The sequence below is a fragment of the Crocuta crocuta genome, unplaced genomic scaffold (genome assembly GCF_008692635.1).
Source record: "Crocuta crocuta isolate KB4526 unplaced genomic scaffold, BGI_CrCroc_1.0 scaffold8, whole genome shotgun sequence".
Classification (NCBI taxonomy): Eukaryota; Metazoa; Chordata; class Mammalia; order Carnivora; family Hyaenidae; genus Crocuta; species Crocuta crocuta.
In genome coordinates, this window is record NW_027532162.1 from 544,501 (window position 1) to 558,644 (window position 14,144).

General features: G+C 67.3%; 1 protein-coding gene across 1 annotated transcript in view; it reads right to left on the reverse strand.

The window, feature by feature from the left end:
• The window catches only part of KIF26A (kinesin family member 26A), a 25,561-nt gene that overhangs the window by 4,450 nt on the left and 6,967 nt on the right, over positions 1 to 14,144 (reverse strand). The window contains 9 exon segments of the mRNA XM_077776531.1: positions 1 to 801; positions 1,016 to 1,576; positions 2,157 to 2,319; positions 2,619 to 2,781; positions 2,879 to 3,062; positions 3,164 to 3,426; positions 3,641 to 3,734; positions 4,126 to 4,338; positions 8,225 to 8,414. The exon segment at positions 1 to 801 is cut by the window's left edge and continues 1,510 nt beyond it. Coding sequence (XP_077632657.1) covers positions 1 to 801; positions 1,016 to 1,576; positions 2,157 to 2,319; positions 2,619 to 2,781; positions 2,879 to 3,062; positions 3,164 to 3,426; positions 3,641 to 3,734; positions 4,126 to 4,338; positions 8,225 to 8,414 — 2,632 coding nt within the window.

Sequence of the window (14,144 nt, forward strand, 5' to 3'; positions counted from 1 at the left end):
CGGGGCCTCCCGGCCGGCTCGGGCAGGGGCTGCTGCGGCCACTTCCCCAGGACGAGGACTCCGGGCCGGGCCAGGACTGTCCAATCTCCCGTGCTCCGGGAACCGACAGCTGCCATCGTCCGGGGAGCCGCCCAGGACAGGGGGGCCCCGGGGGTCGGGCCCTGCTGGGGAGTCGGGGCTGGCCCTGAAGGGAGGCCGCGGAGCGGGGCTGTGGCGGTCGTTCGTGCAAACGCTGACCTCACTGAGCCGGGAGCTGATGGAGGAGCCGCCGCTGTTACCAGCCCAGCCTGCCCCCTCTGAGGGCCCACCAGGGGCCTGGGTGGTGTAGGCATCGAATTCATCATTGATGCTGCTGATGATGCTCACGGGCCTCGACCCAGAGGCCAGAGCCTGCAGGGAGCAGTTGCTGCCGAAGCTGGCCAGGCTGGCGGGGCGGCCGGAGGCGGCAAGCCCGCCCAGAGACAGCTCCTCCACCACCGTGAGCACCAGCTCATCCTCGCCGTTCAGCTCCACGGGCTGCTGCAGGGTCACCGTGGTGGTGAGCAGGCCCCGCTCCAGACGGCGGCCTTGTGCAGATGGGCGGGGGCAGCTGGGCTGCCCGCTCATGCCCACGGGGGGTGTCCGGACCGCACCATCAGCGCCCCCGCCCCCAGGGTCCTCGGGGGCTCGGCCGGCCTCCGGCTGCCGAGGCGGTGGAGGGGCCGGGCTGGGCAGTGGCCTCCCGCCTCCGCCCGCCTCTGCCTTGTCTGGCCCAGGCAGCGCGGGCCTCAGGCTGCCTCCCTCCCTCTGGTCGGCAGCGGTCTTGGAGGGCTCTGGGGCACCCCGGTGGGNCGGGGGGTGTCCGGACCGCACCATCAGCGCCCCCGCCCCCAGGGTCCTCGGGGGCTCGGCCGGCCTCCGGCTGCCGAGGCGGTGGAGGGGCCGGGCTGGGCAGTGGCCTCCCGCCTCCGCCTCCCTCCGCCTTGTCTGGCCCGGGCAGCGCGGGCCTCAGGCTGCCTCCCTCCCTCTGGTCGGCAGCGGTCTTGGAGGGCTCTGGGGCACCCCGGTGGGTGTCCGGGCCAGGGCTGCCTCGAGGCGAGCTGGCCGCCAGCGGGGAGCCCACAGCCTTCCTGGGGGCGACGGCCTCAGGCGGGGAGGGCCTCCTGGCCCCGCAGGGCGGGCCGGGCTGGGCTCCGCTGGTGACACCCAGGGCTCCGGGGGGGCCCTCGCTGCCGTCAATGCCCTCCAGCCGTTCCTGCAGCTCGGCAAAGGTGCTACAGCGGAAGTGGTCGGCGTCCCGCGGGCCCTGGGAGGGCCTGCGGCGGCTCAGGGCGGGGATGATGGGCACGAAGTCAGGCGGGCCCTCGTTGTCCGTGAGCTCGCGGTCCGACAGGGCCGTCCCGCCGGGCCCCACGTAGATGACGGTGTCGCAGGACTGCTCGCTGCTGGACGAGTACTCGGGGTCTCCGGGCGAGCCGGGGGCCAGGCGGCCAGCGTCGGGGGCCACAGAGCGGCGGTGGAAGGGTCGCAGGTGCGGGGTGCGGCGGGCGCGGCCTTCCTCACAGGAGCTGTCCCCGCCTGAGGAGCTGGACGCGTACTGGGGGCAGAGCACGCAGCTGAGCGGCTACCTTACCCGCCTATCATCCCCCGCGCCCCAGCCACATACACCGCACACTGCCCGGGAGGACACGATGGCAGCCGTGGCACCGGGGTGGCCCCTGGGCTGGAGCGGCCTCAGGTACCACGCATAACCCAACCTTCTCTGGAACCCAAGGAAATAGCATTAAGCCGAATCACAGGGATGCCCACGGCCGCACGGCTCGTAACTGCAAATCCAGGATTAGACACAGGCCCATCTGCCCCTCACTCCACCTTCCTGTCCCCCTGAGGGCTGCCCGGGAAGTGCCCAGCTGGCTGGCGCCAGGGGGCCACGGGGACCCCGCCAGGCTGCCCTGACCACAGGCCTACCCCTGTGCCGGGGACAGAGGCGAAACCACTACAAGCCCCCCCTTAGGAACAGGTTCCGGGTCTGCGTGAGCTGCCCAGGTGACCTGAGCACAGTTCCTGCCTTCTCTGGGCAGGGCCTCACCGGGCCGACTAGGGGTGGGCAGCAGGCTCCCCATCACGCCAGGCAGGGGCCCTCAGAGTGGGAGGGGCAGGAAGGGGACGGAACCGACCTTGACCTTCTTCCTGCGCAGGCGGTGGATGCGGGCAGCCAGCTGCACGGTGCTGAGAGTTTCGGCGTGGCGCGCTGGTGCGTCCGAGACGTGGGCTATCATGGTGGCTCGGCAGCTGGGGGTGGCCAGGGACTCCCGCAGCAGCATGGTGAGCCTGCGCTCCCTGGGGGCGAGGGCTGCTCAGAGGCTGAGGGCCTGGGGAGGGGACGTCAGGGTGGGAGGCTGGGCGTGCAGGGTGCTACAGGGCGAGCGGGAGGGCAGGACACGGGCTGTGCCTGGAGCCCAGGCTCAGGTCGGGCCTCCACCCCGTGGGGCCAAGAACCCCCCATGAGCCCTCCGACCCCAAGGCCCAGCAGGCAAGGATGAACAGAGACCCAAAGAGCTCAGGGACCCAGATGTGCTGGAGGTGCCTGCCTGGCTGGTTCCCAGGGGTCCACCCCAGGGCCAGAGCCCGCCGCTCACCTGTAGGGCACGTGCTTGGCTCCGCTGACCAGGGCCAAGATGACACTGCCCAGAGCCGACAGAGACAGGCACGGGGGTTCCCCGGAGGCCTCGCCGCCCCTGCCGGGCGCCCCCTCACAGCTACCCAGGTCGATGAGATGCAGGCGGCTGCGGCCTCCAGACACTGAAACCACAGGGCAGGAGGGTGATGGCCTGGCCCCAGGGCACCCAGACCCCGCCCGGGCATGGGGGGCGCACAGGCCACACTGACAGACACCTACTTCCGCCGCGGCCGCACTTCTCCATGCGGTACTGGTAGACGTGCAGCGTGAACAGCGTGTGCGAGGCGCACCGGGCGCCCTCACTGCAGCCGGGCCGGCTGGAGCTGCGGGCCGCCAGGGCGGCGTCCAGGTAGAAGGCCGCCTTCTCGGCCGTGGGCGCCCGAAGCTCGCTCTGGTTCTGGAGCTGGGGACAGGCGGAGGGGACAGCGCCCCACAAGCTGCGGCCGCGCCCCCCTCCCCGCGGGCCTCTCACAGCCCCCCCGAGACCGCGGGGCGCCAGCGTACCTGCGCCCCACACACCGCGTCCTCACGCAGGTACACGCCTGGGGACCGGGCATCCTGGAGGCTGCCTGAGGCCACGTCGGCCAGCAGGTCCCGCAGGCTCTCGTCGGGGCCGCACACCTCCGTGGCCGACACACGGACGGAGAAGCGGGTGCCCGTCTTCTCCCTGCGCTCGTCGATGAGGTTGAAGAGCCAGGAAATGGCGCAGGGCACGACGCCCAGGCTCTGAGGAGAGCTGTCCTTCCCGATCATCGTGTAGGACTTGCCTGGGGGTCAGGCGGGCGTGTCAGGGCCCACCCACACTCGCCCGACAGGCCCTCGGAGCCCAGCCGTGGCCTCAGGGCCGACCAGGGGCCACTGAGACCCAGGGGGCCTCCTCTAGTCCAGAACGGCAGGGTTTGGGCTTTCTCTCCACGCACCCCTCTCCCCACCGGAAAATGGGGCCCAGAGACCGTGGAGAGGGGATGAGGGGGTGCCTACCGAGGCTTGAGTGGCCAAAGGAGAAAATGCAGCCGTCAGCCCCGCCGACCACCGCCTGGAGCACATCAGCCACTGTCCCTGAACAGACCTCGGCCTGGGAGAGGGCACCGGGCATCAGGCAGGCGCCAGAGCCCAGGGAGCCGACACCCCGCCTCCCGCCCCCGCACGAGGTGGCCACGCTGGCTCGCGCAGGCCCGAGGACGCAGATCTCCGCGTTCGCAGAGAACGTGCGTGGACAGGACACAGACGCACGGTGTGCACGGCGGGCGCCAGCCAGCACACAACTCACACCACACCCCAGGTGCTCACGTGCACCCAGCACACAAGCTGTCCATGGAGCCCACGGAAAACCGGGCACCGCCCCAGGCTGGGGGCGGAGTCAGAGACCCCCTGGGCCGGGGCCTTGCTCTTGCCACCCCCCCTCCCCCGCTGGGCACCGGGAGCAGCACAGCCCGGCCCGGCCCCGAGGACGCAGCCGCCCTCACCTGCTCCGAGTCCTGGGAGAAGACTGCGTCGAAGGCAAACATCTTGGGAGCCGCAGCAGCAGCTGCTCGTCGGGGGCCCGAGCTCCCCGGGGGCCCGGTGGCCGGGTCATACAGGGTCACCTGCTTCTTGCGCGGGTCCACCTTCAGGAAGGACGTGGGCTCGGCCGAGTGCGGGGCCCCCTGTGCTGGCCAGATTCGCAACATGACCTTCACCTGGCGGGGGGGGGCGGAGCGGGCATCTGAGCAGCCGCCCACCCAGCGGCCACTAATTACAGGGCAGGAGGACCTCGCGCGAGTTGAGACAGCGGGCCAGGCCCCGGCACAGGGATCCCCACCGCAGGAATGTGGATGCCTGCACCCCAGCTCCAGCCGGCGTGGACCCCACGTGAGATCGGCCAGGCAGGCAGAACGCAGGGCTCAGTGAGAGCAGAGTCTAGTGTGCAGCACAGGAGGAGGAGCAGGGGCCAGGGCGGGGGAGCACGGAGTCAGGGCGCACGAGGGGGAGCACAGGGTCGGGGCGCACGAGGGGGAGCACGGGGTCAGGGAGGGTGGGGCGGGGAGCACACAGGGAAGGCTAGGGTTAGGATTAGGAGAGGATGGAGCAGGGAGCACGGGGGAGCACGGGGAAGAAGCACGGAGTGGGGGAGGGTGGAGGGGAGCACGGGAGGCAGGAGCCCCGGGAGTGGGGGGAGCAGGCTCTGGACGCCCCAGCGAGCACGGGGACGGAAGTGTGGCACCACAGGTGCACCCGCCTACGCTCGATTTGGGGTGTCTGCGCCCTCCCGCTGGCTCGGATGCAGAGCTGGAAGCTAATGAGCTCAACCCGACGGCACAGACGCCCCGGCACGCAGAGGCTCTGGTCCCAGCCACCGCCTCCCAGGCCCCCTCTCGCCCCGGGAGGGAGGACGGCGCCCCGGGTCACCCAGGTCACACAGCCTGAGACCCAATCCCAAACTGAAGGGGGAGGGGCAGGCAGAACAGACACGGCCCCCTGGAAGGACACAGGCCCCCACTCCTGCCTCCAGAGCCCCATCCCGGTGCTGCCCCGCACCCCCACCCCACCTCAGCAGCCCCTGCTCAGCAGGCCGGCAAGTGGGCACGGGCTGGGGGCTGGGGCAGCCCCCCAGCGAGGATGCCCTCCCCGATGCCAGAGCAGGGGGGCCCCAGCCCCCATGTCTTTCCAGCCTCTGCCTCCTGCAAGGAGCCCCTTCCCCTAGCTCCTCGGGCCAGGGTCCGGCGCGGATCTGGGCCCGCAGGACTCGGCGGGAGGAAGGCGACGTGGTAACCCTCCCTGGGAAAAGGCTCAATCCCGCCAGGAGATGCTGGGGACGCTGAGGCCTGGCCAGGGGGGCGCAGGTGGGTGAGTGGGGGGCACAGAACAGGGCAGGATGGGGGAGGGTGTTCGCTTGGGGGCCCCGGCAGGTGCCCCCCACCCCAGTGCCAGGCTCCGCAGAAGACTGGCGTCCGCACAGCTGGACCACCGGCCCCGAAGCCCTCAAGGGAGCAGAGGCTCAGCGGGGCGGGGGGCTGGGGCCTGGACACCAGAGCCCAGAGCAAGCTGCGCCGCAGACACCGCAAATGACATCTCGGGGCAGGGCCGTGACCGGGACGGGCCTGGGTCCCCACTTCCGGCTGAAGATCACCACCTTCCACTCCCCAATGAAATCTTCGATTTCTCTGCTACAGCGTAAATCAAATTACCAGACTCATTTCAGAGCCAATATTTTTCACGGATTTAATTGTAACTGACAGATACATAACGCGGGCAAAATTGGTTTGCTGTGGGTAGTTCCGAGGCCGGCTTCTCCCCTGCAGCACGTGGCAAATTGACATGCAAAATCGCTCCAGGAAGGAGGGTATGTTCTCAGGGGAGAAGGGTAAAGAAACACTTTTCTGCTGCACTCCCCGAACCTGGGCTCCGTCAGGCGAGAATCGATTCTTTTATTCCCCGACGACATGAACAAAACTATTTCATTTCCAAACGCCGCTGCCAAGCAGACGAAAACGTGCACTTCCCGGTCATTTCTGGCCATTTTTTTTTTTTCAGCGTGAACTCCCGGCCTCTTATGGAGCCAAATGGGTTGTGCAGATTGGAGGGGATTCCTAAGGGGCTGAGGGTCTCTGCCTGGGCTCTTACAGGCAGGAAACGCGGCCGGTGTTGCCTTCTGGAGCGAGGGACATTAATCCCACTCGGGGACCCACGGCCGCAGGCCGGGGGGTGGGGGACAGAGCGGCCCCACAGCCGTCACCCTGTCCTAGCTGAATGCATAGGCCATTGTCTGCACGGATCCTGTCCTTACAGCCAGGAAATGACAGGGTCTTTGCTCTAGACAAGAGACAAGGGCGTCGAGTCTCTCCCCCAAATGTTCAGATATTACAAAGTGCTGCTGAATCGCTGCCAGGTAGGGAGAAAACACATTTTGCATAAAAAAGGGCTTCCCCTCCTGAGAGGTGGCCCAGGCAGCGAGGGGGGGGGGCGCTGCTCAGTACTCACAGGAGCGACGTCTTTTTTAACACAGCAAGATGATGAATTACCTTAAGTAGCACATTAATGTCAGGAATTGAGTGTAATCTAACTTCTTTTCTGTGACAACGGCATTTCTGACTATGCGACATTTGTGCAAATAACACCCAGGGAGCCAAGGAGGGGGCACTGGGTGGACAGCGGGTGGACTGGGGGGCTCCGTGTGGAGGGACAGGGGCAGGGGGTGGGGAGGGGGCTGCTGTCCCCCGGGGGAAAGGGAGGAGCCCCCTGCCTCAGGAGGAGGGGGCAGAGGCCTGCGCCACCCCAGTAACACAGCGGCAGCAAGAAGCAGGGCTCTGTGCCTGAGACATGAGGCCCCCCGCCCGCCCCCACTTTCAGAGAGAAGCCCGGCCAAGGGAGAAGGCCAAGGTCAGAGCTGTCAGAGCCCTGGTCCGCAGCCACTCTGCTGGGTCCCGCTTAGTGTCCCCATGGTCATATACACCCGCAGGCTACAGGCGGGCGGGGCTGAGGCTCCCAGGGCCCCCTGCGGTGAGGCTTGTGAGGTGAGGCGACAGGCCTGAGAAGACTTCGAGCAAGAGCCACCTGGGCAGGGTCACTATGCGGAGGAGGGGGTGCAGCAGAGGGCCCTGGGTGTGGGGAGTCCCAGTGTGGGATCCGGCGAGTAGCTCAGGCCCGGGCAGGGGACCCTCTGTGAACACATCAGACCCCTCTGCAGCCCTGAGCCACGTCCCAGGCACACGGGACGGACCGAGCCCAGGGGAGCGTGGACCCAGCCGGCCACCTCTGCAGGGGTGAGCCTCTGGGTGCTGGGGAGGCTGGGCCCAGTGCCTGGGTGGGGGCAGGGGTGGGGCGTGCAGCAGGGGCCGCCAGCGTGCAGAGTGTGGGCACACGCCCAGGGTCAGGTCCCATCCTCTCCCACAGCTGTGTGACTGTGCCTCGGTGTCCCCACCCCCCCGGGCACCAAAAGCCCACCTCGCTCACATGTACAGAGACCCCACCTCACACACATGTACAGAGACCCCCCACACACAGGGCCCTGAGCCGGGCCAGGGCGTAGTTCCCAGCAAACCACATGGGGCCCGGATGAAAACCCAGTCTCGGAAAAAGGCCACAGGAGCCGGGAGTCAGAGCCAGGGGCCAGCTGGCCACCCTTCCCCGCTCTGGGCCTCAGTTTCCCCACCTGAACCAGCTGATCCTATGGTCTCCTTTCTGGCGGCAAACAGCAGCTGGGATTTGCCTGGACTCTGAAGAGCTGAGGGGTCCCACCCCGGCCCTAGAGCCCCACCCGAGGGCAGCGTGCCAACACATGGCAGGGAGGCTCCTGGGGGTCAGACCCCCACCCCCAGCCCCAGGAAGCCCTGGCTATCCCACCCCACACTGAGACCAGAACGTGCCCTGGGACCCCACCATAGTCTCCCAGGCTCTTGTTGCCACCCAGACCTCCAAGGGGGGCCTGGGCCTCAGTCTCCCCGTCTGCACCCCACCTCGTTCCACCTGGGAGGAGGAAGCAGGACCCCGCCATCTCCTGTACCCCCCCAGCACCTACTCAGGCACCCCTGGCTTCATCCCGCCCATCAGCCCCCAGGGTCACCTCCACATCAGAGGCGGGCCTACCTTTCCGACACTGCTGAGGTTGTCCTTCACCTTGGAGGCGGCCCTGAGCAAGCAGGGGGGCGTGGGGGGCGGCCACAGCTGCAGGACCCCGCTGAAGTCCGTGGGGTAGGGGGAGGCGCCGCGGGCAGCAGGGGCTGGTGGCGGATGAGGTTTCTTGCGCTTGGAGGCCAGGCTGAGCTTCTGGGCAGCCCTGGGGAGGGGAGGGCAGGGGCAGGTGGGGGTGCTCAGTGCTGTCCTTGTCACCTGCCCTGCCCCGGATGCGGCCCCACAGCCCCGTAGGGGCCCCCGGGCTGGGGCTGCCGTGTCCTGTCCCAGGCGGCGGGCTCGGCCCAGGCCAGGCCTCCCCATGTGCCCTGCTGGGGGGATGGGAGGGGGGTGCTGGGGTCAGCCACTCCTAGGCTAGGCGACGCAGGCATGTTGATGTCGTCCTGTGCCTCGGTCTCTCCATCTGTAACATGGGTCGGCATGACCAGCACAGGCCCTTGTGTGCAGCCTGATGAGCAGAAGCGTTCGAGGCACTCGGCAAACAGGAGCTCAACAAAGCCTGGCGTTCCGGCGGTTACCGTGGCCCCCGTCCCGCCCCACCGGGCCAGCATCCGCACTCCCAGAGCCCGGCACGCTGTAGCCCTGCCAACCCCGCAGCATCCCCAGGGAATGTGTAGACCCCGAGTCTGAACCCACCCTGACATCTGTGTGCACCTGAGAAGCACTGTTGTGGACTCCCAGGGCCGTCTGTGCACACACACGTGTGCCCCCCAGGCCCATCGCACACCCACAGGGGCCCCCACCGCGTCCAGCACACTCTCCCCCTGCACCACGTCAGAGCTGGCTCGCGTCAGCCCCCCGGGCCCCCACCCTCCGCTGCGGGCTGCCCCACACCCACCCCAGGCTTCCAGCACGGGTGACACCGGGGGACACAGATGTGAAAGACCACACCGTGGGCTCGGTCCGCGTTCACACTCCATGCCCATTGCCCAGATGGCCTGGCCTCATCACCCCCTCCTCGTGGGTGGGGCCCCGTGACGGTGGCGGCGGGGGGGGGTGGTGGTGGCCGGGATGTGATCCGAACTCGGGGCTAAAGCACCCGCGGCGCCCGCCCACACGCGGCAGCGCAGCCCTCAGCCAGCCCCCCACTCAGCCATCTACCACCAGCATTTTGCTTAACCCCACTCATCTCTAATAGGAGTTGTCTTTTAAGAGACCCCAGGGACGGCTTTCCTTCTAGTGAGGTGTCATGGCGGGAAATAAAAGTAATCTACGATGCGTGGCGGAACCTTAATAGAGCGGTGGCCCATGGTGCCGGTGTGTGCCCAGGGGGGCGGGGGTGGGTGTGGAGAGCAGAGCCCACGAGCTGCCCAGGAGGAGCCCTAGCATCTGGGGGTGCAGGGAGCCCTGCGCCAGGGCACCTGGCTTCTCTGGCCACCAGCCAACGATACCCCGATTCTCGCCTGAGCCCACGTGCTTATAAACCGCAGACCTCCCTGCAAGGAAGAGACCCTGGCTCCACCTCCACTGCCTGAGAATCCTAAGGAATCAAGGGCAGAAGGGGCTGGCAGCATCGCCTGGGGGTGGGGGACAAGAGCCATTCGAAGAAGGCAAGGCCTCGGCACAGCCCGAACTCGAGTGTGACCTGTCCCGGGGGCCAGTCAGGGCTGGCAGGGTGAGGGACGCGGAGGCCTGGGCCGGGGCTGTGGGAGGAAATGAGGCCATTTGGGCTCCTCGCCTGGCCTGCCTTGGACTCCTGCCCTGGACCCCAGCCACCCTGGGTTCCACCATGGCTTCCTGCCCAGCGCTGCATGGGAAGAACCTGTAGCTGGACTTGGAGAACATTAGCGCCCAGCAGGCAGCCCTGCCCCACCTGCCCCACACTGCCCCCTGGGGCCGAGGTGGCCAGGGAGGGTGGGACTCCACAGGTGCCAGCAGCCGCGCTGGGAAAGAGAGGGCAGGGCCTGGGACTGTGAAGGTCAAAGAGGCCCCCAGGATGCATTTCCTCAGCTGTAAGCAGTTACACACTGGTGCTTATTCCCAGGGTTTCAGGAAAGGGCAGCAGAAGGGGCCGCCCAGCGCGCGCATGTGCTGGAGGGTGTCCGCTGGGCCCTCAGGCTGACGGAACAGGTCAGCAGACAGCCCCGGCCAAGGCGGGCCTCCCTGACGCCAACAGCCAGTTCCCTGCTCCTCCCTAGGCCGGGCAAGGTCGGCCGGGGACCCTGACGCTGTGGGGGGCAGGACACCCTGAACCCACACCCTTAACTCCAGGGGATGCAGGGGCTGAGGAGGACCCAGGGCTGATGGCTAAGGTGCCGGGGAGGCCAGAGCAACTCTGGGTCACGACCTCGATCTGCACAACCAGAGGGCAGTGCTCTGCCTGGTGGGTCACACACGAGGCCAGGCGGCTCCTGCACCCCCCATGGTCCTCTCCAGAGCCAGGGGTTTGCGGCACAGCCGGTCACCCTCAGGGCCCTGGCAGCGGAGCCCGGGGAGGCGTCCTTCCCCACCAGACACGTTCCGGTCACGCCTGGACAGAGGCCCCGCCAGCCCTGGGAGTCTGGAACGTTATTGGCCAGGCATCTCCACCCTATGGTCTGACCTAACTCCGGGCACCCTCTCCTCCCTCCCCAGCCCTGTGGTCGGCCCCCAAGGGGCTGGGAGCCGAGGAGCTGGCCCTGGCCCGCCCGGCCGCTCAGGTCCCGCTCTTACAGGCTCACCCCACCAGGCATGACTCAAGACACGTCACTGCATTAACAAGGGCCCAGAAGGGGCACTCTCTCCTTTGATGAAAGCCAGGCTCCTGTTAACTGAGACAAGCCCAGCAGCCGCACCTCGGCGGCTACGGCCTGGGGGAGGGGCCCCTGGGGGCCGGCCTGCATGGAGGGATGCGGTTTCTGGAGGCACAGACCTGGTGTCTGACCAGGGAAGGTGGAGACGTGGCGGGGAGGTGCCACCGGGCCTCACAGAGGCCAAGAGGGTACACAGGCCCCACACCCAGGGCCACGAATGCCCACTGCGCCGCTGGAGGCGGGACTTGCAGGGGTGAGGAGCAGTGGGAGGCGAGACATGCAGGGAAGTGTAGGCAAGTCTCAGTGGCCTGGCTCTGAAGAGAAGGCTTGGAAAAGCAGGAGCTTCACCCACATGTATAGGTCTCCTCATCCTCAGAAGATATTCTTCCAGGAAGCCTGCCCTGATGCCCCCAAGCTGGGCTTCCTGAGTCTCCACCTCCTGCTACTACAGAAGCCAGTCCCTGTTCTGAGACACAGGTCATCAGGCTGTGTCCGTCCCCCAGTGGGGGGCTGCCAGGCCCAGGCCGAACCCCGGGGAAGCTCGGGACGCACCAACATGGCTAGGGGAGGGAGCAGATGGGTAAATGAGTGGGTGGGTGATGGGTGCATGGGTGAGTGGGTGCATGGGTGCCTGGGTGAGGAGGTTCATGGGTGCGTGGGCAGGTGGGTGAGTGTGTGGGTGAGTGGGTACATGGGTAGGTGGGTGAGTGGGTGCAGGGGTGAGTGGGTGAGTGGCTGGGAGATGGGCCCCTCCAATATTCCTTGGGGAATATTTTGTCTTTTTACAAAGAAAAATTGCCACTTGCAAACAAGAAGGTAGTTTCACAAGCAGTTGGCCTTGATGGTGAGGCCCTTCCCTATTTGAGGAGGCACACAGGGCTTTTTGGACATGTGTGTGGCCAGCCCAGGGCCTCCTAACTGGACCAAGATGAGGCTGGTGGACCCGGCCACATCCCCCCCAGGGGGGGATCTGTCACTCAGGGGCCCGGGAGCCCCCAGGGTCTGCCCGCTGGGGGCCCTGGAGGCACAGGGCTACCAAGAAGGCCCTAGACCCCAGACACAGGGACCAAGGCCCCAGCAGGCGGATCCGTGACCCCTACTCCATGGCCGCATCGTGTCAACTGGGAACATCTCGCAGTGGAGATGCTCTTGGCAGAGCCTTCCTGCTCGGGGTACCTGGCTTGCATTGGCCCTGTGCCCCTGGGCAGCGCACCCTCTGGCTGAGGACCTCTGCTTGGCACCAGGCATGGGTGCCTGACAGCCCATGGGTTGGGCACCAGCAGGCAGACACCCGGGAGGGGTTCTGCTGAGGCGGCAATGTGGGGGTGGCTGTGAGTGTGGATGGGTGTCCCAGTACCTGAAGGAAACCTCACCCCACCCCCTCCCCAGCCCCTGCCCAGGAGACCCCATCAGTTCTTCCAAAGCATCTACATTCAGGGATTTGAGAGGTGACCCCCAGAAAGACCCAGAAGGGTGGTCAAGAAACCACTAATGGAGACATCTTGGAAGGAGACAGCAGAGGTGGAAGGGCAAGGGCACCCCATGGTAGGAGCAGGAGAGCTCAGGAAGGGGTCAAGGTCATGAACGCCTCGGCCGTAGCTGCCACGTGTGAATGGCCCATCCAGGCCCAGCTGCGGGGAGCAGGGCGCCAGGCCTCAGCCCTGTGCTGTATGACCCATCAGCGTTAATGAGGTCCTGGGAACCCAGCCCCTACACTACCACTCTCTGCCTTGGTTCCCCAAATGGGGGTGAGGGGCTCAGAGGTCCTGGGAAGGCCTGAGGCGAGGCCGGCCCCCCAGGGAGTGCTCCAGGGCCAAAGGAGATCCCGACTCCCAAGCGCAACCCCATTCTGCCTCACTTGGCAAATGCCAGGCTCCTACTCACCCCGCAAAGTCCACCTCCGTTGCCCTCAGCACCATGGACAGCACTCTGCCCCGTCCCTGCCATCAAAGGCCGTCTCCACAGATACCCACGCCGCTGGCCAGCGGGCAGGCCGTGGGCTGGGGTCAGCTCTGCCCCTCTAGGAGCCCGCCGAGGGGCAGAGGTGGGAGCACAGGACATACGCTCAGCACGTGCCTGAGGCCCCCCAGGCTGGGGTCCGACAGCTCCACAGCCCCCAGCACACACACGAAACAAGGGAGTGGATGTAGGGCGCACAGCCCCCCCAGCCCCCCGGGGCTCCGGCTCCAGTCAAGCACAAGGTCCGACGGCCTTCCCGGCCAGACGCCCACCCCGCAGCGTGGCCCGTGGGCCCATGCCTCTGTGAGAAGCTGCTACGACTCAGGTCTGGTTCAACAGGCAGCAGGCAGTGCACCCCCCCCCCCATCGGAAGACGTGCCTCCCACTGTCCCCACACTTGTTTCTATGGTAACTTCCCAAGGTCAGCAGCAGCCTTGCTCCGATGGAGACAAAAGGCAGCGGCACCTGGTCTGCCCGCCGTGAGGTTACTAATGAGCCAGCGCGGCCCCCAGGACCTGCGGCCCCTGGAGCTGTTCTTCCTTTCCAGAAGGCCTCAAATCCTCCTGCAGGCTCGGCCCGATGCGCCAACCAGGAGGGGACGTTCCCAGCTTGGCCCCCCTGCATGGAGACCCCCCGCTGGGCAGGCCCCAGCACCCCCATTGGGCCTCACAGTCCCACGGCCCGTGCTGATGAGGCACCTTGCTCCCACCACCCGCGCACGACTCACGGGCAGGCTTTCAGGGCCCTCCAGGGCTGCTAACGGGACAGGACCCGAGTCTGGGCCTGCCGTCGCCGCTCGTTACCGCCACCACATCCCGTAGTCCACACGCCTCCTCTGTGTCTGTTGCCTGCTGAACCCCCGGGCCCTGACGTAGGCACAGGGCGGGGGGAGAGACCCCTGCTCCCACACACCCTTCCCACCTCAGAACCTGCCGGGCCTGGGCTACACCAGCCCACGCCCCCAGGACGTGGGCCCGCAGCGAGGCACCCAGAGGACCAGGGCGCAGGCCGGGCCGGGACCACCCGGCTCCTGGCCCCCAGGGGAGCTGGGCCAAATGTGCCAGCAGTCCCCCAGCAGGGGGAGGGCAAAGCGTGGGGTCTGGGTGCGGCCTGCCCTCCAGGACACCCTCCTTTGAGCACCGTTCCGCCCCCCCCGTCCCCCCCAACTAAGATCAGCCTCTACC